This window comes from Chamaea fasciata, unplaced genomic scaffold, assembly GCF_029207755.1.
Source record: "Chamaea fasciata isolate MVZ Bird 193981 ecotype frontalis unplaced genomic scaffold, bChaFas1.0.hap1 SCAF_4, whole genome shotgun sequence".
Taxonomy (NCBI): domain Eukaryota; kingdom Metazoa; phylum Chordata; class Aves; order Passeriformes; family Sylviidae; genus Chamaea; species Chamaea fasciata.
The window spans coordinates 5170318-5193519 of NW_027094089.1; the positions used below are offsets into that span (position 1 = coordinate 5170318).

At 34.8% G+C, this 23202-nt stretch overlaps 1 protein-coding gene across 4 annotated transcripts in view; it reads right to left on the minus strand.

Moving 5' to 3' along the window:
* Window positions 1-23202, minus strand: part of AP3B1 (adaptor related protein complex 3 subunit beta 1) — a 155669-nt gene that overhangs the window by 70773 nt on the left and 61694 nt on the right. For all 4 annotated transcript variants that reach the window (XM_066180771.1, XM_066180772.1, XM_066180770.1 and 1 more), the window contains exons 10-15: window positions 22296-22350; window positions 22145-22216; window positions 19643-19705; window positions 18606-18738; window positions 12115-12224; window positions 3293-3469 (exon numbers count right to left, since the gene is read on the minus strand). In XM_066180771.1, the coding sequence (XP_066036868.1) occupies window positions 3293-3469; window positions 12115-12224; window positions 18606-18738; window positions 19643-19705; window positions 22145-22216; window positions 22296-22350 (610 nt within the window). The remainder of the gene's footprint in view (window positions 1-3292; window positions 3470-12114; window positions 12225-18605; window positions 18739-19642; window positions 19706-22144; window positions 22217-22295; window positions 22351-23202) is intronic.

Genomic DNA, 23202 nt, shown 5'->3' on the forward strand with positions numbered 1-23202 from the left:
ACACATCAAACTTATATGCAAGAATGTTCTGTGTCTGCAAGAAGTCTCTTTGCAATTATCATACACACTATAGTTTTCATGGAAACAGCGGGGAAACAACTTTTTTTTTCTTATTGTAAAGCAATTAAACTAGCAGAAGACCTTTCCTACATGGAGGTAGCTTATAGAAATAATTATTTTTAATTAAAAACAAAAAAATAAACTAATGAATTGATGTAAGTTTTTCCAACAAAGGAGTTTTCAAAAGAAGCTGAAAATCATTTCAGCAGCCACACTGATTTGGTGAAACATGACAGATTCTGTATACCATGGCTGCTCCATAGAATAGTGACAAACTATTCTGATCTGTGATTTAATACATTTATTGTCATATATCAATATTTCCTGATATATGGACATGCACATTATATAGGCATAATATAATTTCTTTTATCCTGATACTGTTGAACCCATTATTATTTTTTCTACAGTTTGTTTTGGCTAGAAGGGTTAGCTTTAGGTATTTCTAGGATTCAATCATTCTCCAGCAACATTTCTGGAATTTTCTAGTGACAATAGTTCTATTTAAGGATTTCATGCCTATTGTGTATCAGCAGCAATTAATTTTTTGGTACATCCTCACTTGAAAATTTTACAATACAGGTTCTACCAACAGATGAGGCTCTACAATGAGAGCAAAACAGTTATCTGTCCACTCCTAGATATCATTAGCTTTCAGTTACCTGATTCTTTAGACACACAAGATAAGGCTTTTGTGCTAAACCACGATTGACATATCTATTTACACCCTACAACTACTTGGGACTTTTTCTGGTAGGAGTCCTATAATATTAGACAACAGAAACCCATCAAAATCTCTTTATTCTTTCTGCTGTATGCAAGAAACACCTTAGGCAACTATATGACATATTTCTCTTATATGACCTCCATTTAGACAGCTATCCAGCCCACTCAAGATTTTATGACCCTAAGTGCTGAAAAAACAAATCAAGTTTACCAAATAATACAGACAACCAGAGGGAAGCCTGCTTTTATTACATACCTATCCAGATATAACTGAACCTGAAACTTTCTTAAATTATGAACAGACTTTGAAGGCTTATGAGGTGATCTCAGGATTTAAAGTATACTTTAATTTTTTGTAAGAAATCCTGAATGTTAAAAATCATTCCTGTGAATGCGCTTCATTATGTGTTTCACCATATACTTTAAGATAAAAAATAATATATTTAGACAAAGGGAATAAAATAAGCAAGTCTTATTTCCTCCAGAACTTTGTGCTTTTCTACAAACAAGACTTAACAGATGAGTTCAACTTGCCTTTCCCTCACCTGGTGAAAGAGCTGTCTTCATCTAAGTGGTCAGCACTGAATGTCTCTTTGCCATTCTACCACCACTTTTCAATAAAGTAAAATTTTATCTTTGGGGTTTTCACAACTCCATTAACTTTGGATGAAACGAATGGATTATTCATAAAATTACTATATCATGGGATATGATATGGAGACGGAAAACATGGGATTGAGGACAGGTGGACAGACTGACAACTGGGCAATCAAGTCTACAAGATTTGACATCAAATTTTAAAAATTCAACTAAAAAATGGCTGGACTTATTAGGAACGGCAGTAATTCCAGGAAGTAATTTTAATACTGAGTGAGTAAAAAAGAGTTACTCCTGTAAATTATAATGTAGGAAGAGTGTTGCCACCCTCTAATAGGAAACCCATGGTATTCTAGTTTGACAGGAATTTTGAATCACACCAAGTCACCAAACCTACAGTGTCAGAAATTTTATGTGATAAAATACACACCTTGACCTAACTTATTTTTCCACAACCTAAAACTACAAGACGAAAACACTCTTTGATGAAGTTCATAATTTAGTAGGCATCCCAGAAGACAGTTTCTTCTGCTTTATCATCATTAGCGTGCTTGAATAAACGGTTATGCAGCACTTACAATGATGATTTAAAATGTATTAAGATGTGAAATAACAAAAAAAAAATGCATCACAGAAATCATCATCTCCTTGTATGCAATGGATTTTTGACCAAATATGATGTGGGAGAATTTACCTGCAAAATTACAAAAACTATATGGAAAATTAGTACATATAATAGGCTAAAAAAAGACGGTTTACACGGTCAAACCAAATCTTTCCTTATCTCAGACAGCATTTTCTTTAAGATGAGCACTGCCAGAGAGAAGTCACCTTTTATTACTGCCCCGCTTCAGACTGTATAAGCAAAGCATTCACTCCTATCTGAATGCTAGACAAGACAGCCCATCTCCCATGTGCCCCACAAAAAAAATCTAAGACAGATCACGTCTGTAGTTGCATATAACTATAAGGAACAAGAAGACATCACAGTTGGAGAAGTGCAAGATCCTGTGCTGTGCAAACTGTTTTAAAACAAAGAGGTCTAGCAGCCCAGGAAAGTAGATATACCAGATAATGTATTTCTCCTACATCTGGAAAAAAAAAAATCTTTGATTTTACAATCTTTTACAGCAACAATTGGAATTACAGTGAAAAATTAGTATTAATGTGCTATATTCCATAGTCAGTGATGGGGTTCACAGTGCTGTCACTTAAAAGAGTGAGGTACCTGGCACCTCTCATAGCTATTGTTTTCAGCTACTTGGAGATCTAAGTTCACCTCTTTGTGTTATCTGACATTTTTAGATTATTTTTACTACTAGAGATAATTAGAACTCACCCACATACCAAGGTAAAGGGAAATAGGAAAAACTAAATCAAACTAACCAACCGATCACGTAAAACAAAAAAAGGGAAAGCAGTTACTATCTCTAAAACAAGCACTGATGGGAAGACAAAACAAGGTCTATTACTGGCACCTCCTTTTAGATATCCTGAACAAAAAAGTCAGAATCTTCTTGTTAAAAATAATAGTATGTTCTTGAAAGTTCTGGTTTTGGTTTGAGAAAACGTTAAATCATACCAGCAAAATCTTCTGCCTGGTATTACTAACACAATTTACAGATCTTCTCTATTTATATGAAGTAAAAATTTCACAATTTCCCAAAGACAGATACAAAAAAAGAGTTCATCTCATGAATACATTCACATTCATGATCCAGCACACACTTAAAGACTCATGGTTAGATTTAGTCTGTTGTATTTCTTGAAAACATATGTTCAGCTTTTCTTCATAGAATAATACCGACTAGGTTTGGTTACTTACATAGAAGAAATCACTACCGATCTATACAGACTGTACACAACCTGCCATGACTCTAAATACATACAACACTGAGTGTAGGCTTACCTGCTTTGAATTTGTCAAATAGAGTTTTGCCCCCAGATTTAAGATCTGCAGCTTTACAAGGTCATCCTCATTGGTGAAGCTCTTGGCTGTCTTTCTCAGAACATCCGGTGCGATCTTTGGAACCCGTTCGCAGTACTCGCCAATGAGCCAGAGAATGCTGGCTCTGGCTACTGGAACCTGAGAAAACATTGAGCACTCCAGGTTAACACATTCATCAAGACTACTTGCATACATGTATGTGTCTGTGTTCAGTAACAAGTTAAACAAAATAGTATTTAAAGACAATCGCCATGCAGGAAATGCAGCATAAAATTAAATACAGCCACTGTGGTTGACTGAATATTCATACAAATGTAAGGTACTGATTCTGGCCCAAAACCCATGCACTACAGGTTGATGATACATAGGCACACAGAAGTGACATGTTGATGTGCACAGTACACACAGATGAGATCTGGGATCACAGTCCAAGTCTTCAAGACATGGTTGTGAATTCCTTCCACCAGGTTATGGTAAACACCATGTTGAAACAAAATGGAGCTTTTTTTTTTTCTTTTACTATATTCATACAGAAATGTTTTCCAGCAATACAGCTTCCTCAAATACTGCCTATCTAGTTTACAAGCATATGGATTTCTTTAAGACTGTTTCTAGCTTTCCCTCATTTTTATTCATAATTTTATGACAATAAGATTTGTATTTTGGCAAATGTCCAAGACCAGTTGAATTGAATACTCAGAATATTGGTGAGACCGAAGTTAAAAATCACAATTCACAATTTCTGAATAGGATCCACCATCTTAACTGAAACACTTCGACCAAAAAGTTCACACAGGTCTTACCATTTTGGAGCTACTCAACAGTATCACTGAAATAACTGGTGGCAGCAGCTTTTAGATGAACTCCCAGTCTATGATGCCAAGTTCAGAAGCACAGCATTGCCAAGAACAGAGAGGGAAGGCAAAATGGAAAAGCACAGAAGGAAACAGAAGCTCATGCTCCATGCAGTTTAGCTAGAAGCAGTTAAGATTTAAATGAAATAATATGCACATACTCTCGTAAAAGGTGAGCTAGCCTACATTACCTGGTGGTCGAGTTAAAAATTGCATCTGTGTTACATACATCCCTGAAAACATTTTTCTCCTTCCTTGAGAAGAAGGAAGAAAGAAAGCAATATGGAAGTTCAGAAGCATGTCTTGTACAGTGTCTACAGACAGTGGTGCTCTAACACTCTGAACAGGCTCTTGTTCCAGAAATGTTGAAATGTCAGGGGAAAAGCATAACTGTTTAGTCTATTAAAAAACTGACCATAATTTAGAAAAAAGGAAAGTTTCCACAGCAATTTCAGTTAATTTTATTGCTTTTTCTGAAAGGATCAAAACCACTCATACTAACATACATACTTACACTACACAGTGATCTTTATTAATAGTCTTACACTAATGGCAGGGTGAGTTTTGCCTTAGGTAAGATTCACAGGATATACATGCTTTAAAAATGCAGCACTGTGGTTCTCAAAGCATTAATTCTTAGTAACTTTTATATATGGTTTGATTACTTTTCTAGCATGTCTGTTATTAATATACGAATATCCATTTCTCAGAATTACAGAGGAAACCGAGTATTAAGTATCTTACTCAGTAATCTCATAACATTTGAAAGTACTATTTAGGAAAGTATATTCTATAAGGGTAAAATGGCCCACCTAAGCCTATTAAGGAAATACTAATTATGTTCACAAGAATTTTTAATGACTAATGTGCTCCAAAAAGTTTAGAAACAACTCTGAATAAAGTCAACTTGACAATATTTGCCTCTGTACTTGACATGGCTGCAAATATATATGCCAACAAAAATATAAACAGGCATGCCATGAGGAAAACAGAGGCCTGCCTTCACTGAAAGAAAAAGCACGTCATGCATGGACAGAAGAGAGTCCAACAACAACAGAAAGTCCTGCAAGAGATAAAGGCCAATTCTGAAAATGGAGAAAAAATTTAAGACAGAGGTAACATAATACGTTGAGAGTGGTATAACACAGTGACTTAAAACATACAGATACATGTAAATACTCATCAAGATACAGATGGATTCTTTTATGTGCATTGACAAAAGAATTAAACAGCCTTGGAATTTACAGTATGAGACAGATGAACTAGCTACTGAACAACCACTACATATAAAAACTTTAAATGCAGCCAGAGTATGTTCGTCTGCAAAATGGTAAGACTGATGCTATTTCTGTACTCTGATTTCAAAAGGGAAAGAGGTTATTTCTAATGTTCCAAAGGTTACACTGCATTAAGACCTCACACCCAATCTATTATTTTAAATTGGGCTAAAGAATAGTAATTGAGTGGTACATTAGATTTTCCAGTATTGGAGCAGTTCAAGTTGCCTACTGTACAGATAGATACCTCTAAATAAGAATATATAGGCAACTTCAGATTTCAGTTATGCTAGATTTATTTTTCTAAAATATTTCATTACAGACTTGTTAAAATGCTAAAATTCTACAAGAGATCACCAAGTACCATAGTTTGGGCAGCAGCCTATCAGAAACATTCCTTTTCATATTGTTGTCTTTTTATAAAGCATAAATAGCTCACAGACCAATTTCAGTAACAGCATTAATAATGACAGGCAAACATCATTATTGTACTTTTCCTAGTCAAGCCCAGGACTACACTTTAAAACCACAATGAAATATATTTAAATAGTGTGCATTTAAGCACAGTTTTACTCTTCAAGATTTTTTCCTCGTTTGTAAAATTAAATTATTAGAGTAATAAACCAGTTTTACAAAGCTAAATAAACAAAGCCTCATTTGAAAAATAGCAACAATGGAAGTCAGACATTTCTTGTGAGATTCTGCCTTGTAACTGGGTGGTTAGCTTACTATGTAAATACTGCATATATACTAAATACAATTTCGTGCCACAAGAATCAATACCAATTAGAGACTTTTTGAGTCAAACCATGAGCAGAAGCCATTTTAATGAAAAGTGTATGTCGAACTGATGAACCCAATGTTTCTGTGTCACTGGATTCATTTGGGGTCAAAATCACACAATATTTTCAGACTTTTTTTTCCCTGTTTAAGTCTACCAGTTCTCAACCATGTAATATCAAGTGCATGATCCTGCAGCTGCTGTTTCCAGGGCACTCAAAACAGCAAACAAGAAACGAAGCCCCTTCTAGACCTTCACTGCCTTTTCCAGTATAGCTTAAGTAGGGACCTTGAATTGACAAAAATGCAGGAAATAATACTTTCATTATTCAGCCCTGCTCTGCATTATCCTCAAAGGCAAACAGGACTGTAAATTACTTTGCCTGATGTTTTATTCCATATGGCCCAAGCAAGTGGTTAAGTGCACTTTTTAAGCCTTTAGTACCAGGAGGCAGTTTCTATTGCCATTTCAACCCATTACCTGTCTCAAGGAAAATAAATAAATGGTTAAAAAAGAAAAACAAAAAAACAGCTAGACAAAACTCCCCTCAAAGCAAGACTCTGGTAACTTACAAAAATTAGAGAAAGATATTATAAAGACTTTACAGATTGCTCTAAGCAGCACAATTGAAAAACTATTGAAAAGTAGTTCAGATTGCAATATATTCTCACAAAACACAAGGGTAAAGTACAACTTAAAATCACCAGTTCTGGTTATTCACATCTGTCACAAAATGAGAGATACTCAAATTGCAAATGAGGTGTGCATCCAGAAGAAAATTTGCATAGCTAGCAATTTATTAAAATTTTACTTGGAATCAGAAATGGAAAGAGGGATAAAGTTGATCTGAAATGTCCAACTGACAGCAAGAAGCAAAGGTACACAGGAAAGAATAGGAGCAAAAGAGAAGTATCCATTTTTTGTTTCCAAATGGTAGACCTTCAAGAACTCCTCTATATTTTGAACCTCTACATATAAAATTCATTTAAAACAGAATTTTTACTGCTGACTGCACCTCTTTTACAGTGTACACATTTTTTAAAAATGTGTTTTATTCAAGTACAGTATTTGCTTCAAGTTCAGTGTCCCTGGACACAATGTCCCAGAGACTACATATTCCTCTCAAATTCTCAACAACCACATAGATAATAGAGCCAGTAAGAAAATCGTAAAATTATGAGAATTGTTCATTAAATCATTACTAATACAAAGGTTTAAAAATCCCTTATTAAAGTGTATCCTAGGTAAAAGAATGTAGCTAGAATCTGAAGCTTGCAGAACTGAAATGCATACAAAGATACGGATGTCACAGTCTGCGATACCTTCCCAACACTGCATGAAGGCAGAACTAAATTAAAGAAAGCAAGCTGCCTGTTCTGTGAAGCCATTTCAGAAACACAGCCACAAGCAGTATTTATGCAAGACTAGGAAGTCAAGTTTGTTATCAGTGGATGAATGGACAGAGCAGTGTTAAAAACTGAGCGCGCTACTCTTCTAATGAGAATCCCACTCCAAAACAGTAAATAATAACAGTAAATAATGATTGCGGGCATAAGTGACAAGATTTTCCTCAAATATTAAGCTCTTCAAAACATGTCACTATCTATTTTTGCTCTACATTTGCAATGCCTTATCCTATCAAGAAGTATTCCTCCTCATCTCTAGATCAGAAAAGCCTTCAGACTTATTTCATGTTCTCACATATATTCTAGAAGGAGCTAGGAATAAGTCTGTAATGAAAAACAATAATGTAAGAATTCGTCAGCTATCAAAAGAAAAAAACCTGCCTTAGTAGTACTGATTTTATCATTTTACCATTAGTAGCACTGTAAGTGAAAAATCACACAGGAAGCCAAAATTCCCATCACCCAGATAGCAGTCCTTACTGGATACAATGTACCATAATAAATTATTTTTCTAAAAAGAGAAAGGTAGAAACAAATTTGGAGACTACTGGCCTGGGAACATTAAGAACAGGACACAAGAACATACTCTACACATAAAGATGGACTCCAAGACATTTGTAAGGAAAAATACATCTTGGAATCATGAATGTTTTCAGAAAGTTGTAGAGTTGTTAAGTCAGTGTTTTGCAGAAATCAAAAGGCAGGCAACACCAGAAAAGCGAGATAAAAACACTAACCAAGCAGTATCACTATGTCATTGTGTAAGTTTGCTCTAGCGTATCTGACCACTATGTACACTTCTTGTCACTCCACTTTAAAACCCACACACCAGGGAAATGCAAAGAAAAGATGGAACAGCTGATCAGAGATATGGAATATGAGGAGAAATTAGAATTTTTAGATTAGTAAGCATGATGATGTGGACAGTAAACAGAGGTTACCAGTAACTGGTTGAGAAGATATACTGGAGGTGAACCACAACGAACTTCTCTTATCTTTAAAACTCTTTCCCTAAAGCACCAGATTTTGTTCCTGCTGGATATTAAACTCATTAAGACAGGCTTTGAACTTACCCTTCCTTAGATGGCTCTTTCCCATAAGTATATTTTTTAAACTTCTGTCACTCTAAAAGCTGTACACACAAAACTAATTAGGCCTACCTCAGAGTGGATAGCTAACACAAACAAGCACCACTCCAACCTCTGGCCCACAGCTTAGCAAGTCAATCAACTGTAAAGCATGACAACATTATTAACACATTAACAGCTAAATGGAAATATTTTTATGATTTTTAAAAATGGAAGTTCTAAGAGATCCAAGTATTCTCTTGTTTAATGTCTTTGGGACACCATCAGACATGTATTTCTCCATTACATCTTTTGAAGGGTGTGAGGAAATGAGCTGGAACATATTTAAGTACTCAGCAAGTATCACACACAAAATAGATCTCATAGATCTTTGCCTGGGCACACCTACATTAAAATTTTAAGGCACAAATGAAAACACACAAAAGAACAAAAATAATCATGATTTTCAGGTATGTAAGAAATAATCAATCAAAGACAAACTGAAACAGACCTCATCTCTATCATAAATTAGAGTCAGTGATCTACAGGAGTTCAGTATTTTTAAAGTGAACTTCCTAATATTTCTTATAGTTGGCCTATTTTTTTATATATGGTATTAATACTTATCTTCCTCTCATTTAGTTTTTTTTTATTTTACAAGGCAAAATGGTTATCTTCTAAATATTCTATGTCCCACCCCTTTCTAAATGGCTTCTGTGGATGAAGAAGATGAAGACAAGAACAAGTATATTTCAGTAAAGTAAATGACTTGAAAAGTATTGCTGTGAAAGATTTTTAGGCACCTCAACATTGCCTATCACAATCTCAGGCTAGCACAAGTAAAATTTATAACAATATAAATGAGAAAAAAACAGGCACAAACCCAAAAATCTATTCCACTGAGTTTACACCAATTTTGCATATTTTAGTGGCTGTTTACACCCTTGACTTAAACTAAATCATGACAGAACAATCAAAACTTTTTTCTTAAAGGCTTTTTAATTTAATAGTGTTTAATTCTTTTAAGAACTTCCCCTTCGTGCTTTCATCTGTGTAATACATAGTACTAAATTAATTTCAACTCTGAAGAACAACAAAGAATTTCTTTGTTCACATTCCCCCACCCTCCACTTTCAAGCCCATCCAAGCCCACATCTGGCTGCTCTTCCCACATCCAAATGCAAGAGTCCTTTAAAAACAGCGGTATACTCGTGTATAAAGCTATAGGGTAGGACCTCTATGTTTCAATCCTAATACTTTACAAGAGATGAGAGGCCAAGCAAAAAAAACCCCAAAAAACAAACAAACAACAACAACAAAAAAAAATCACAAAAAAACCCCAAAACCAAAATGCCAAAAAGCCCTGTGCAAAGTAAGTATGTACACTTGTGTATGTGAGTATGTATATTGTTTGACAGCATAATAATGGCCAGGATTCCTTGATCTGTGTGTCTGTCTCACAGCAGACAAAACCCAAGGCAACTGTGTTATGTCAACACACAACCACTTTTGCCATAGTAAGATCAGTGTTTGAAGTACAAGTGCAGATGTCAGGAACTCCAGTAATACTATATTAAGCATTGACATCTCAAGCTAACATCTCCAGTAATTAAATACTCATTCTGAAATATATACGCTTATTCTTTACAGAAGTAAAGAGTGGAGGGTTTGGACTAGATGATCTTTACTGGTCCCTTCCAACCCAAACCATTCTGTGAAGGAATACATTCATTTTCAGACATAGTAGGGGTAGTCAGAAAAAATGATACAGCCTTCAAATTATAAATATGAACTTCTTCAAAATATATTATTTAATTCAAAATCTTGAGCATACCAGGAAAAGTATGTATTTCGAAGTTTTAATTAAAAATGTCATAGAAAGATGTAAAACAATCACCTTGGTGAACCTACAGCTGCTTGTAGGTTCATGACTAAATGACTGTAATTCTTGACCACCACTTCTTTGTTCATGAATAAAAGCCATGATTCAGAATCAGATTTTGATTTTTACTTTATTTCAATGACTGCTCTAATGCACAGACTGTTCTACTACTTAACACTTTCTGATATTCTGTACAATATTGGAAAACCAGAGAATGTTGAAGTAGTTTAAGGACAGCATGTCTTTTCCCTGCCCCCTTTGTTTGACTTAAAAAACGATTTTCTTTTCCACAAAACTAAGAGTATTGGCTTACAAGTATTAATTGTATAAAATACCTACAAAATTCTTCTAAGTTTTAAACAGAATATTTAGAAAAATAACTACTTTCTCTTGTAGAGTATGTGGAAATAAGATGCCAAATTAATTTGGTTTAAGTGCCAGAACGTTATTTTTAAGATTGTAAAAATCCACCAAAATATTGCACAGATTTTCTGAAAATACAGGTGATTATTATATATGAGGTATTACTTATTTTGATATGTAATTAGCAACAGTATTTTATTTTGGTATGAGCAATTCAGTAGAACTTATTTTTCTTATATCAGTTACAAAGTGATCATCAGCTCTTAGCAGCTTAAGATTTATTTGATTTTTCAGTTAGCATGAACCAAGAATACCATGTTTTCTTTTTCTTTTAATACTCCAAACTTTGCTGAAGTTAACCATAGAGAAATGAAGGTTCACTGATTTAGAAACTGTTCCATTATCACAAAATATGTAATTTTATGAAATTAAACAGTTCTCTACAGAAAAAGAATTGCTGACAGATCAGAATCTGACACCTTGGGTTTAGGATCTAATAGATAGCTATTGGACATCATCTCTATAATTTAGGAGAGATAACTAAATGTTTTAACAATTACTGTGCTTTTGAGGAGAATTAGGGAACTAAATATTTGTATATCTAAAGGTCAATTAAATCTAAAGACAGCTAATAGGGAATAATTCAAAATTTAATGTTAAATACCACAGAATCTCAAATACCCAGAAGATAAAAATGCAACTTCAAGCAAGACACTGCAACACACTCAGAGCAGCATGTCTGATACCATGGAAAGGTCAGGTAATTTGGGGAAAAAGGTTTAAAATAAAACTTTCAAACTCCAAATCTTGAAGACAACTGGCTAATAATGCTCAAGTTAACTGTTTATTTTCATTTCAATTTACCTACTCCACATTCTAAACCTGCTATTCATCCTGAAGTAACTGGACTAGCAATACTCAACATTTCCGGGGATCTCTTTAAAAACAGCTTCCCAGACCTAAGGCACAAATTGGAGCCATCTGATAGCTTTCCATTAAGATGATGAAAAAATCTATTTTATGTCAAAAACAAAAAAAAGTTATTTTGCATTTCTCTGATAAACCTACTTCCATTTACAGCACAAATTCGAAGAAGATAAAAATCTCATTATCAATTGACAAGGCAAATAAGAGAGTGTGAACAAATACTCACTGTAATGTTATCCAAGAGTTTGGCCATATGCTTAATAATTTCACCATGGTGTGCTGGCTGGGTTTGCAGCAGTTTCTTAATGACAACAACACTTTCAGCAACTACAATTTCTGTTTTAGACAAAACAAATTATTAATTTTAAAAGCATTTATGCAAAAGAAAAAGCCATAAATAATTGATTGTAAAAGATGTAAAAGCTTTCCAAATACGCTTTGCAGAACTGAATTATATTAATTTGGTAAAAAAGTGGTAAACTGTTCTACAAAGTAATATAAGCTCAGCTTCCTGAATCAAGTTGCAATCAGCAAGAAGAAGACACAAACATTCTAAATGTAAAAATACCAACCTAGTACATACTTGTATGAAATTGCTTTTTAGTGAAGTTGCAATTTGTATTTTTCCTATAAAATTGGAAGAGTGTAAAAAAAAGTCTGATTTTCATTAAAATTATGCATATTCAAAAGTAATTTGCAGTCTGCAATGAGAATAAAAATGCCTGCATTAAAAATAACAGCTTTCATACGCTAGAGAAATATCTAAACGTCTCCTTTGCATTTTTTCTAAATGCAAAGAATGTTACTGCGTTTAAACAGGTCTGTAACCTAGTCTCTAGTACATTCAAATGAAGCTTCTAAATAGCAAGCTGTTGTAAGATTCATGCCAAAGTCATGCACTGGAGTGCTTAATTACTGCAACAAGTAACATTCACAGCCTGATCAACTTGTATGAGATGTACAATCTTTGAAACTGAAAACACCCCACATGAGCAGAGGCAGGCTTCTGTGCAAGAGTAAACTCATGTAAGGAAAGATGAAGAAGCCTAACTACCATTTGTTAAACAGAGGTGTTCCTGCATTTCTGTCTTAGTTAATTTGACACATGGACCATTCAGCAACCAGCATGCTCAAGTTTCAATAGAACAGAATGGGGTAGAGATGTCTAAATTATAGGAGGTTGTGGGGTTTTCTTGTTGTTTTCTTTTTTTTTTTTTCTTTTTGAGAAAGCAAACTTCTTTATGAAGAAGGTCTTTCCAAGAGCTCTGACTGCATCATTATACCATATGCTTCTGAAATGCTTAGATTTTGGCTTGGAGCTTTTTGTGTCATCTTTTATTTGACACGACATCTATCATTTTTCTAGACTAATTTCTTGAAGCAAGGTTAACATCTCAAGGTCTTGCACAATCCTACAGATCAATTTAATTTACACTGCATTTTGCCAGGTATTAAAATAGGAAGCCAACTCCTGAAACTTGAAAATTGCAATCTGGAATATTTATAGTGGGGAACATAGGAAAGGCAACTTTCACCATTCAGTATTGTGTGATACATTGAACAGTTAAGAAAAAAAAACCCCCTGAACCTAAAAAAATGAATGGACATGAAGTCATACTTAAAAACATTTGCTGACAACGTAAAACTGATCATGGTAATATCAACTGCAGTAGATGAGATGTCACCATAGGAACTACTTTAATGCTATTTGTGGGAGCAAATTTAAAGAAAACAAACCAGAACTGTAAACAAATTGTTAACTGCAATTGTAAACAATTGTAAACCAGTATGATTTTTTTTACATAAGTCTAGATATTGGGAAAAAAAAATACAAACAAAATCAAAATGCATTTGCATCAGAATAAGGACTGGCATAGTTATAAAACCCCATACTCTGTGAGGCTTCCCTTGTGCACACAAAGGATACCAAAAATGAGCAGGAAATAAAAGAGAAACACTTAGGTAGAAAACCATAACAAACTTCAGCAAAATACTAGAAGGGGAGATGAAACTGACATTCTGAATGTGCAGTAAGAAAATTTTAAAATTTAACTCCTATTAGAATTATCAAAGAGGATATCAATACAAGGCAAAGATAAATTAACACAAGATTTTTGAAACTGTACAAATCATATCTAAAGGATTATAAAGAGTAAATTAAATTCTTAAAATAAAGGCTGAAAATCATAGAAAATCTGAACAGGAATTCCTTTATCAATATAGAAAAACACATGGGGGTACACTAGAGCTTCAATTTTCAAGTCATAGTAAAAATCTCGGTTTCTTCTAACAATTTTGAATTGATGTGGTATTCAATAAGTAGGACTATCTCTGAAGACCCTGCAGCCGGACAACTTCCAAAAATTTAAAATATACTCGGTCATACACTGTTCCATTTTCTCAAATAATGATGCATGCATTAAAAAAAAATTAACAATGTCATAGACATTAAACTGTAGAACCAAATTGAAGACGTTTTCCATAACTGGGAAATTGGCTGCATTATAACAGAACCTCAGAAAATCATCTCAGCATGGAGTACATTACTGGAAAATGTTCAAAAGGTGAATTCTGAAATACAATATTTGAAATCATTAATCTTGCACCAAATTTTCTTTCACTTACATTAACCTATCCTTGCAGAAACTAAAACACACAAGTGAAGAGTAATTTATCCACAGCCTACAGTTTGTACAACCATTTCTTCTAGAAGCAGCAAAACTGCATCAACTGGTTTTGAACAGGATGCCATTGTGGTGGATGCCTCTTCCCCAAAAACATTCAAGGTCAGGTTAGATGGAGTTTTGAGCCACTTGGTCTGGCAACGTATCCCTGCCCATGGCAGGGATGTTGGACTACACGTAATTTAAAGGTACGTTCTAACACAAACCATTTTGTTATTAGGGTTACTAACAATGCTATTAGCGTTAAAAACAATGCTAAAAGGCAATCACTAGAGCTAATTACCCAGACAGACTTAACTGTCTGCTTTTGAGAACTAGCTGAAGTTTAAGTTTTCACCTTTTTAACTTTCCCATCCTTACAGCACAAATAACAAATCTCGAAAACCCTATTAGCACATATAAAACGGATGCTACAAGTTGCTTTTCTTTTATGTCATTCTAACAGTAATTAGAAAAGATTTGCACTAGTTACCAGATGTACTAACAGTTCCAATAGTTTTATGACTTGCAGTTTTATATAGATTTGTACAGCAAAAAAGTTTTAGCTATACATTCTATAATTGTGCTTGCATTTGACCTGAAACTTTCAACAGAAAATAGAAGTCACCCATCTAACAAAAACAGGCAGGATTTCTAGTATATGCAGTACAGTCAGACAAAAGACTTCTATAATCCCATCTGTCTCTAAAATCTAAAACTACTTTTATGTCACACCAGTAGTCAGTTGAAACTATCAATACAATTGCTTAAAGGAAATGCATCAGTCAAATACCAAATGCCACTCTAGAGAAAGAAAGTAACTTTTTTTTTGTCCTTCCTTCAGCAGATGAGGAAGGAAAATAATTCTCAGCTCTCAACATGGCTTCACAAAAACAGCCTCCTCAGGAGCCAAACAAGTTTAGCTTGTGATAATCATTTGCTAAGGCGCCTCATCACTGAAATGTCTAGTTTCTGTTGTGCTTCTGTAGTTCAAATGTTAATGCGCTTTACTCCCCACATACCGAAGCTTTCCTGAGTAGGGAAAATCTGACTTGAAGTCACTTATAGGCATGCAAAGAAAATTTCAAGAGCAGTTCCTGTCATCCCCAGAGCCTTGTTTCTGGAACAATGCCCTGCCTCCACCACCCAAGTTGCAGAATGATTAACTGTAAAGCTCCTGTGCCAGATACAGCCAAGATATCTTAAATTGGGTTGTATCTAGGGTTACAGAACAAGCACGTGGAATCAGAAGGCACTTTTCCCACAAGCTTGTTCTTCAGGATTCTGTTTTGGTAGAATTAGTATGAGTACCTCTCCTCTGCACTCAACTGAATTCTTCATAAGAAGAAAACAATACGGAGAAAGCACAGCTGACTCTGCTGTCACAGACCTCGGAACGTGCTGGATCTACCAGCTTATGCTTCATGCTACACAAAGCAACAGGACTACTTCCAGGCTCCAAATGGCCACAAAAGAAGTAGCAGAGCAAACACATTGCTTGCACACTTTAACAGTAAAAGTTGGGGGAAAGCAACATTAACCAAGACTCTTAAAGCTATTCTCCTACACTACCCTAAATCTCTTTTTTATTCCCTTACCATGCCAAAACTCTTAAGTTCAGTAAGCTGTGACTATTGGTAATTTCCTGCCACCTGGGGAAAGGTACCATGTAAATTACACCATTCCATTCATTCCTTGAAAGAAGGAATAAAGACACTGCAGCTGTGGTAAAGCAATTTGCCAGCGGCCAGGTTTAAAAGATCCTCAATATATCCTTAGCATTCTTTCAGAACAGTAAGCACAAGAAGATAATTTTATTTGCTAGACAACTACTTAGAAACAGACATGAAAACTAATCTTGTTGAGACAGACCTTTGTATACATGCACAAGCATATATGTGTATATATAAATATATACTTATATATACATACTGAATCACTCTGAAGAAAATATTAAATCGACAATCTATGATAAAAGAAGAAAACCTTTTTCCTCTGATCTTGGTCCTTCTTAGCAAAACAAAAAGCAAGAAAATAGAAAGGATTGTTAAGTAATAAAAACTGTATCCTGAAGTGACAGTTTTATTATTTCATTTAAAACAGAAGAAATATGGGATTTGTACATGCTGAAGGAAGCCTACTCAGAGGAAGATTGCTAGAAGAATCTGGCAAACTCAAGAACAACCTTTGAAGCTTGTATTTTTACTGTGGTTGTTGCTGAATATAGTACAAGGTGCACTGTCGGGTTTGGTCTCTTCACCCAAGCTTAAAGATTGTAAAAAGTGTTTTTTCTTTCTGAAAGCCTTGAGCCAGGTCGCAAGAAAGAAGCAGAGTCCTCAAGGTCTTGTTCTCTTGATATTTTGTGTTGTTTATTGTTTTATATCTTAAAATGTTGCCTGTGCCCACCTGATACCTGAACAGCAGCTAGGACACGAGGCGACTCCCCCTACAGTGGGACGTCGCAGGCCCTTTATACAGAAGGTTATGTATCACTTGTTTATATGTGTATTATATTCTAATACTTATCACTTATACTAAAATGGTCACCTTTACTTTAATTCAATCTCCTTAAACTACTTTGTGCCACCGTCACCAAAAGATGGAGGCCAGGGGAGAAGAAGGAAGAACTAAGGGCAACACATTAAATCTTCTATCTTGTCCTTTATGTGCTTATATTTTAAAAACTTAAAATTACATCATTTCTTATCCTATACTAAACTAAACTAAACTACTTTTTTCACATCTTTGTGGTTTGTAATTCTTCTCTTAATGTTGGAAGCCGTTCCCATGGACTGAAGTCAAAGGCAGTGTTTTCCTGAGCTCCGTGCCAAGGTTTCTAACTCCCCTGTACAGCTCCAAAACCCCCCTGTATAGATTCTAAACTTGCCTGTACAGATCTCAAACCCGCTTGCTCAGATCTGTGGCCTCCCAGGGCATCCAGAGGAATGCCCTGGAGTCCAACAGTGCACTGTGCAGACATGGCTTTGTAACATGATACGGGAAGATATTTTAAACACAGTTGATAATCAGAAAGGTTTAAGTAGAAATAAGATCTACAGCACTAAAAATGGAAGTCACATATATTAAAAATACAAAACTATACACGGAGGCCACTCTAGAATTTCTGATACAAGATGAGGTGGTTGAGAATGACAACTCAGTTTATAAAACAAATAAGAGAAAGCTCTATATGTATCAGTGAGTCACTGGCCAAATATGTGCTGCAAAAATGATGTCCCTAATAAAGGCCTTCTCAGGATTACCGTGAAAAATATGTGGATGAGAAATAGAGAGGCACTTATGCTGCTTTTCAAAGCTGAGAACAATGTCACCTAAGTTCTTTGAAGTATTTGAATTACTCCAGGACACTCCAAAATCATGGTTTTTCTCCTGCCTGACATTATTTATTAACACATATTACTGACTTCTTATGAAATAAGAACCTGCCATATTCATTGGTAACTAGTAAGAGTATACAGTATTATTAGGTATCGATTTACCATGCTGCTATACCCTATTTGACTTTATCCACTCCTTGTTGTGTTCCTTAGTGATCTGAAACTTTGTTTTGCTATCCAAAAACTCCAGAAGGCTAGAGTACAAAATCAAGCCAAATTTGGGGCCATATATCCCAAAAACTATTCAATATGTGTTTTCAGTAAGGCATTGATGCACTATCAAAAAAAAAAAAAAATTCCAAGCTTTCAGCACCCTCTACAGGCTAACTGCTTTGATGCAACTTATCTTTTAAGTAACCACTGCTACCTATGATAATCAAAACAGCATACTTTAATAATCACAGCATTTTAAGAAAAAGTAGGTAAAGATATAATTGGGGGCCACAACAAATTAATTTCTCTAACAGAAGAGAAAGTAACTGCTCAGTGAACATCAGAACCTTTGCAAGTGCAGGACTTTAATCCAGCTGTGTCAGCCAAATTCTTACAGAAGTCAGCTCTCACTCCTTTATGTGATCTGAAGCTTCGTGTGGCTCTCCCTAAGAAAACTTTTCATGCTATCAGCTACCCATAAAACAAAGAGAACTTTGGCTTACCATCCCTGTTGGACAGCAAACAGACGAGGCCGTTGAGGCACGTGTCAGTCACTTCAGTGATGTTGGTTGCACACCTGCCTATAGCCTGAATCGTAGCTGCAGCAAACTGCTTATCTTGGCTTTTCACATAAGTCTAAAGAAACAGGATTTTTGTTAGTCAACTGTCAACCAAAGACTTACCATATCATTCTCATAAGGCAGACATACTGTATAATAAATTAAACTTAGAAAGCTATGCTGCACATTAGAAGCTATAATTTTTCACCTCATTGTCACTTTTAGAAGACATTTTCTTGCAACCTTTGGTCACCCATGGCCATGCAAACCTCTGATTTCAAGAAAGCTTGTGGCAGGGGGCAATTACCCAAAAATAGCCATTAGTTTGTGTGCAAGGTTGGAGGAGCTGATGAGCCCTCTCTTCAGGGAGGTTTCAGTTCATTTAACTAGGAGCATCTGTGAAAGTATGAACAACCTACCTGCCTGAGAACCAATACTTTTCACAGAAATCCAGCCAGAGAGCTGAAGCAACGCAAATAGATGTCACAAGCAAAGATGAAAGAAAGAAGGACAGACACTGTTTCACAATATAGGCAGAAGACCTTGCGGATACATGAAGATATTGGAGACAATAAATATTATTTCATCAAGTGACTTATGGAAATGAGGTTTGGCAACAAATGCTAATGGCCAAATAAAGCTAAAATTAAGACCCTATCATATAGTGACTTACAGAGTCAGTCAAGTTGCTGGAATTTGTATTTAAGAATACGGAATGATTGAGTTTTTCTCATCAATTCTTTTCTTTTTTTTTTTTTTCTTTTTTTATTTTGATAGCTGGAAAGAGAGTTAGAAACAAAATATTTTAACTCCTTTCCATATACAAATAGCTCCCTTATTCATTATGGTATGAGATAGTTTAATTTACATTTTTGGAACACATCACCCTGGAAAATGCTTGAAAAATTTAAGCCTAGGAGAAACATCCAACAATGAAAAAAGAGATCATAAATATAAAAAGAATACACTCTTGCACAAACCTGAAATTCTCGAAGCAGAGCTGATATGTTGGCTTCATTTGCTAAATTTGTCAAGATTTCAAGCTACAAGAAAAAAGCATCCACACATGTTGTCAAAAGTGAAAATAAAATATTATAAACAGTACCACATGTATACTATTCTTTAATTGTATATAAAATATATTTAAAAATACCACTCATAATTTAACAGAGTATACCAGCGATCAGTACAAACTGGTATCACCATTGCACTCAGCAGGCAGATTTTCCATGCAAGTACTTGCAAAGTTTACAAAGCAGGACTCTAGGGTTCAGTGACACATTTTTTATGAGCCCAAGCTTTAGTGTTTCATTGCATATCAAATGGGCTTGAAATACTCCTGTCAGCTTTCCAATGTTATACAACAGGCCTTAACATATAAGAACCACACAACAGTGTAAGAAGAAATAACAGAATTCACAACTGCATCACGGGGGAAAAAAAAAAAATTGCCCATTATATTCAGATGAACTGTAATAAAAGACCCTTTAAACTCAGGAAAAAAAATTTGCATCCATGAGATTTCTCAGATCTTATTCAATACCAAGAACATCAGACCCAGTAAGCCCTCCTCTTTGTTTCCTGGTGAACAAAAGGATGATACACAACATTTGGCATATATGGTTAACATGTGCTATGCTTCCAGGCTGTTTAAACTTCGAACGAAGTAAACTGAAAATACAACCCTGCCTCTCCAAAGGGAAATCATGCCTCAGAAATATGCTGGTATTTTTTGACTTGAAGGCATCCAGAAAAGGATACTCAAATGATACAGTCCACCTGTATTTCCAAAACAATTTCATAAGACATACCACTAAAGGTTCTTAAAGGTATGTACCTAGAACAGCATAGAAAGCAAGAGGATAAATAAAAAAAAGAAACAGGCAAGAGAAAAGGAGACTATTTCATAGTACTGGGTAGCTGTATCAATGGAACATCACAAATATCTTCACTGGCCTTTTTCACATATGAACTATCAAAGGAAGGAGAAGACATTATTAGAGCAAGAAGTTTCATAGAAATCATAAAACAAAGTTTTCAATTGATGCCACAGTTTTCAGGGAAATGAAGTCAAAGGCCGACTAAGAAAAGCTGGGTAAGAGCTCCAAATAGTAGAAGACTGATTATTAAAACAGTAAAAAATTCAACATGTCTACAACATAATGCTCAAAATTGGGAAAAAACCTCAACTGTTCAGAAAGTTATACTCTGAGAATTTGTGATTAAAATAGGTTACTGTGAAAATACACGGTCAATGCTAACCAGTGATCAAAAAAGCAAACATGATGTTGGAAAATTAAAAAAAAACCCCAAAAATCCAAACAGCATAGGAGATAAATTCAATTTAATTACTGCAATGAGTCTCATAATTCTATTTTGAAACATGTAGGTTTGAACTACAAAGGTAGAAGAGGGAGAAAACTACAAGATTTTTTTACATTTGTAAAAGTTTAGAGTCTTCTAAATTTTTCAGCCATCATGAAAAAAAAGAGACAATGAAAGGAAAAACCACAATTTCTACTTCTCCACCACTTCTCCAATATATTATCAATTAATATGGGAATTTAAATATATCAACTTTCTATTATTTTTGGACCTACTATTTTTGGATAACAGTAAGGCATTCCTCCCAGTATTCCTAAAATGTAGAAAATATCTTTTTGCTTCCAATTGCCTCAAAATTACTTAAGTCTTACTGCTGGTATAAAATACAAAAATATATTTAATTTGTATATAAATATACAAATTTTGGCATAGCCATCCTGGAATACATCACTCTTGCATTTATAATGTAAATGCAATACGTGTGTAAAACGAAGATAAGGGAAAATAATGTTTCTTCCAAAAAAATACCTTCCACTCCTAAACACAAGTGCCTATGACAATCTAAAGCAAAACAAGAGAAAAGACACATAATAGTCGACACTTTTTTATCCATTGTTTTGTCAAGGATTTCGCATTTGTTAAAGAATAAGTACAGAGAAAACAACAAGACAACAGCTGAAAACATGCATTGAGATGTGACCTTGGGGAAAGCCTAAAGTACTTCTCCTGTCATATGCTAACTACAAAGAAAATTTGGGACTCAAACACTGCCCCATTTTGTACAGGGGAAGAGATTTAAACTCTTTTTAAGATAACAGTATTTAAGACTCTTTTCCTCCCATGAAATACTCAAACTCTCCACATTAGAAAAAAAAAAAAATTATAATGCTTTCTATCACTGAAAGATCCTAAAAGCTATAGTGGAAAATACAGCCACTCTTCCATCTGCAGCACAGTAATGGGAATTTTCAGACAGCCTGAAAAGCCTGAAGGCCCCTTGTGGACTTAACTGAAGACCTCGATACTTCTCAGTGAGATAAAGAAACAGCACAGAATGACCTGTGAAAAACATTTTATCAGTGAAAAACATTTTACCTTTCTGTTGCAAACTGATTAGTCCAGCAGTATATAGAAAAAACTGCCTTTAATAAACTCACCTTGAGTGTTTTGATCATAGTTGGATCAGTTGATCTAACATAGAAACTCTTCAGATAAGGTTCAAACATGCCCTGAAAATCAGAACATATTTGAGTAACTCTCCTGTGTCTCATATATAGTGTGATTTAAAAAATTCTAAATAGGAAATACCTTTCTCTGAATTGACATAGTGGCAATATTTTGCAGGACAATATACTGCACCTCCCTAGAACGTGAAAAGAAAAGTAAGAGTCATTCCACAAAATTACTGATACACAGAATAATTCAACATGGCAAAGAGAGTCCGATTCTGTTTGAACATCAAGTTAGTGATCCATTTGTTTTGGCACAAACATGGAAGGCAAAGCTTATTGTCAATTGCTAACTTCACCATCTGATTCACAGGAAGAGAGATGCATGATGAAACCAGGCTCTTATTTTTCAAAACTCCAATACGCAAAATACTGACACTAGTGCAATGGTGTCTTTTTTAGGCCTTGGGTATTTATTCAAACCAGAATTACGTTAAGCATTTTAATATAATGGAAATAACTTACAAAAATAGCCTTACATTTCATCCACATCCGTTAAACAAATATTTCAGGATGACATAGCTGAGAAAGAAAACACACAGGCTTTATCTGCAGTGTTGAAATAACTGCATTGATTACAAGAGCAGTTAATCCTTGTGCAATTAGCAAGAATTGCAATGACTTTTTTCTCTTAAGAATTTTTCTAAAAATTCTCAAAAAGGACCTGGATCTCCTGTGACTCAAAGGTATACACTGGCAGAAATACACATCTATAAGAAACTAACACTTTTACATAATAGACTTTGCAAGAGATAGACAACAGATTTACATAATATTCTACAAAAAAAATTAAACATGTTTGAAGAGGGCATTCTCATGATTAATGTATGAGTTTAAAAGCCTCCACATGACTGAGCAAAAAGAAATCTGGGCACTAGTCTGAAGCTTTTAAAGTGTACCAATTGCTTAAAAACTAAGTAATAATTTACAAACAATTTTTCTGAAGCATGAGTGCTCACATCCTTACATGCTGCAAATCTCATCCT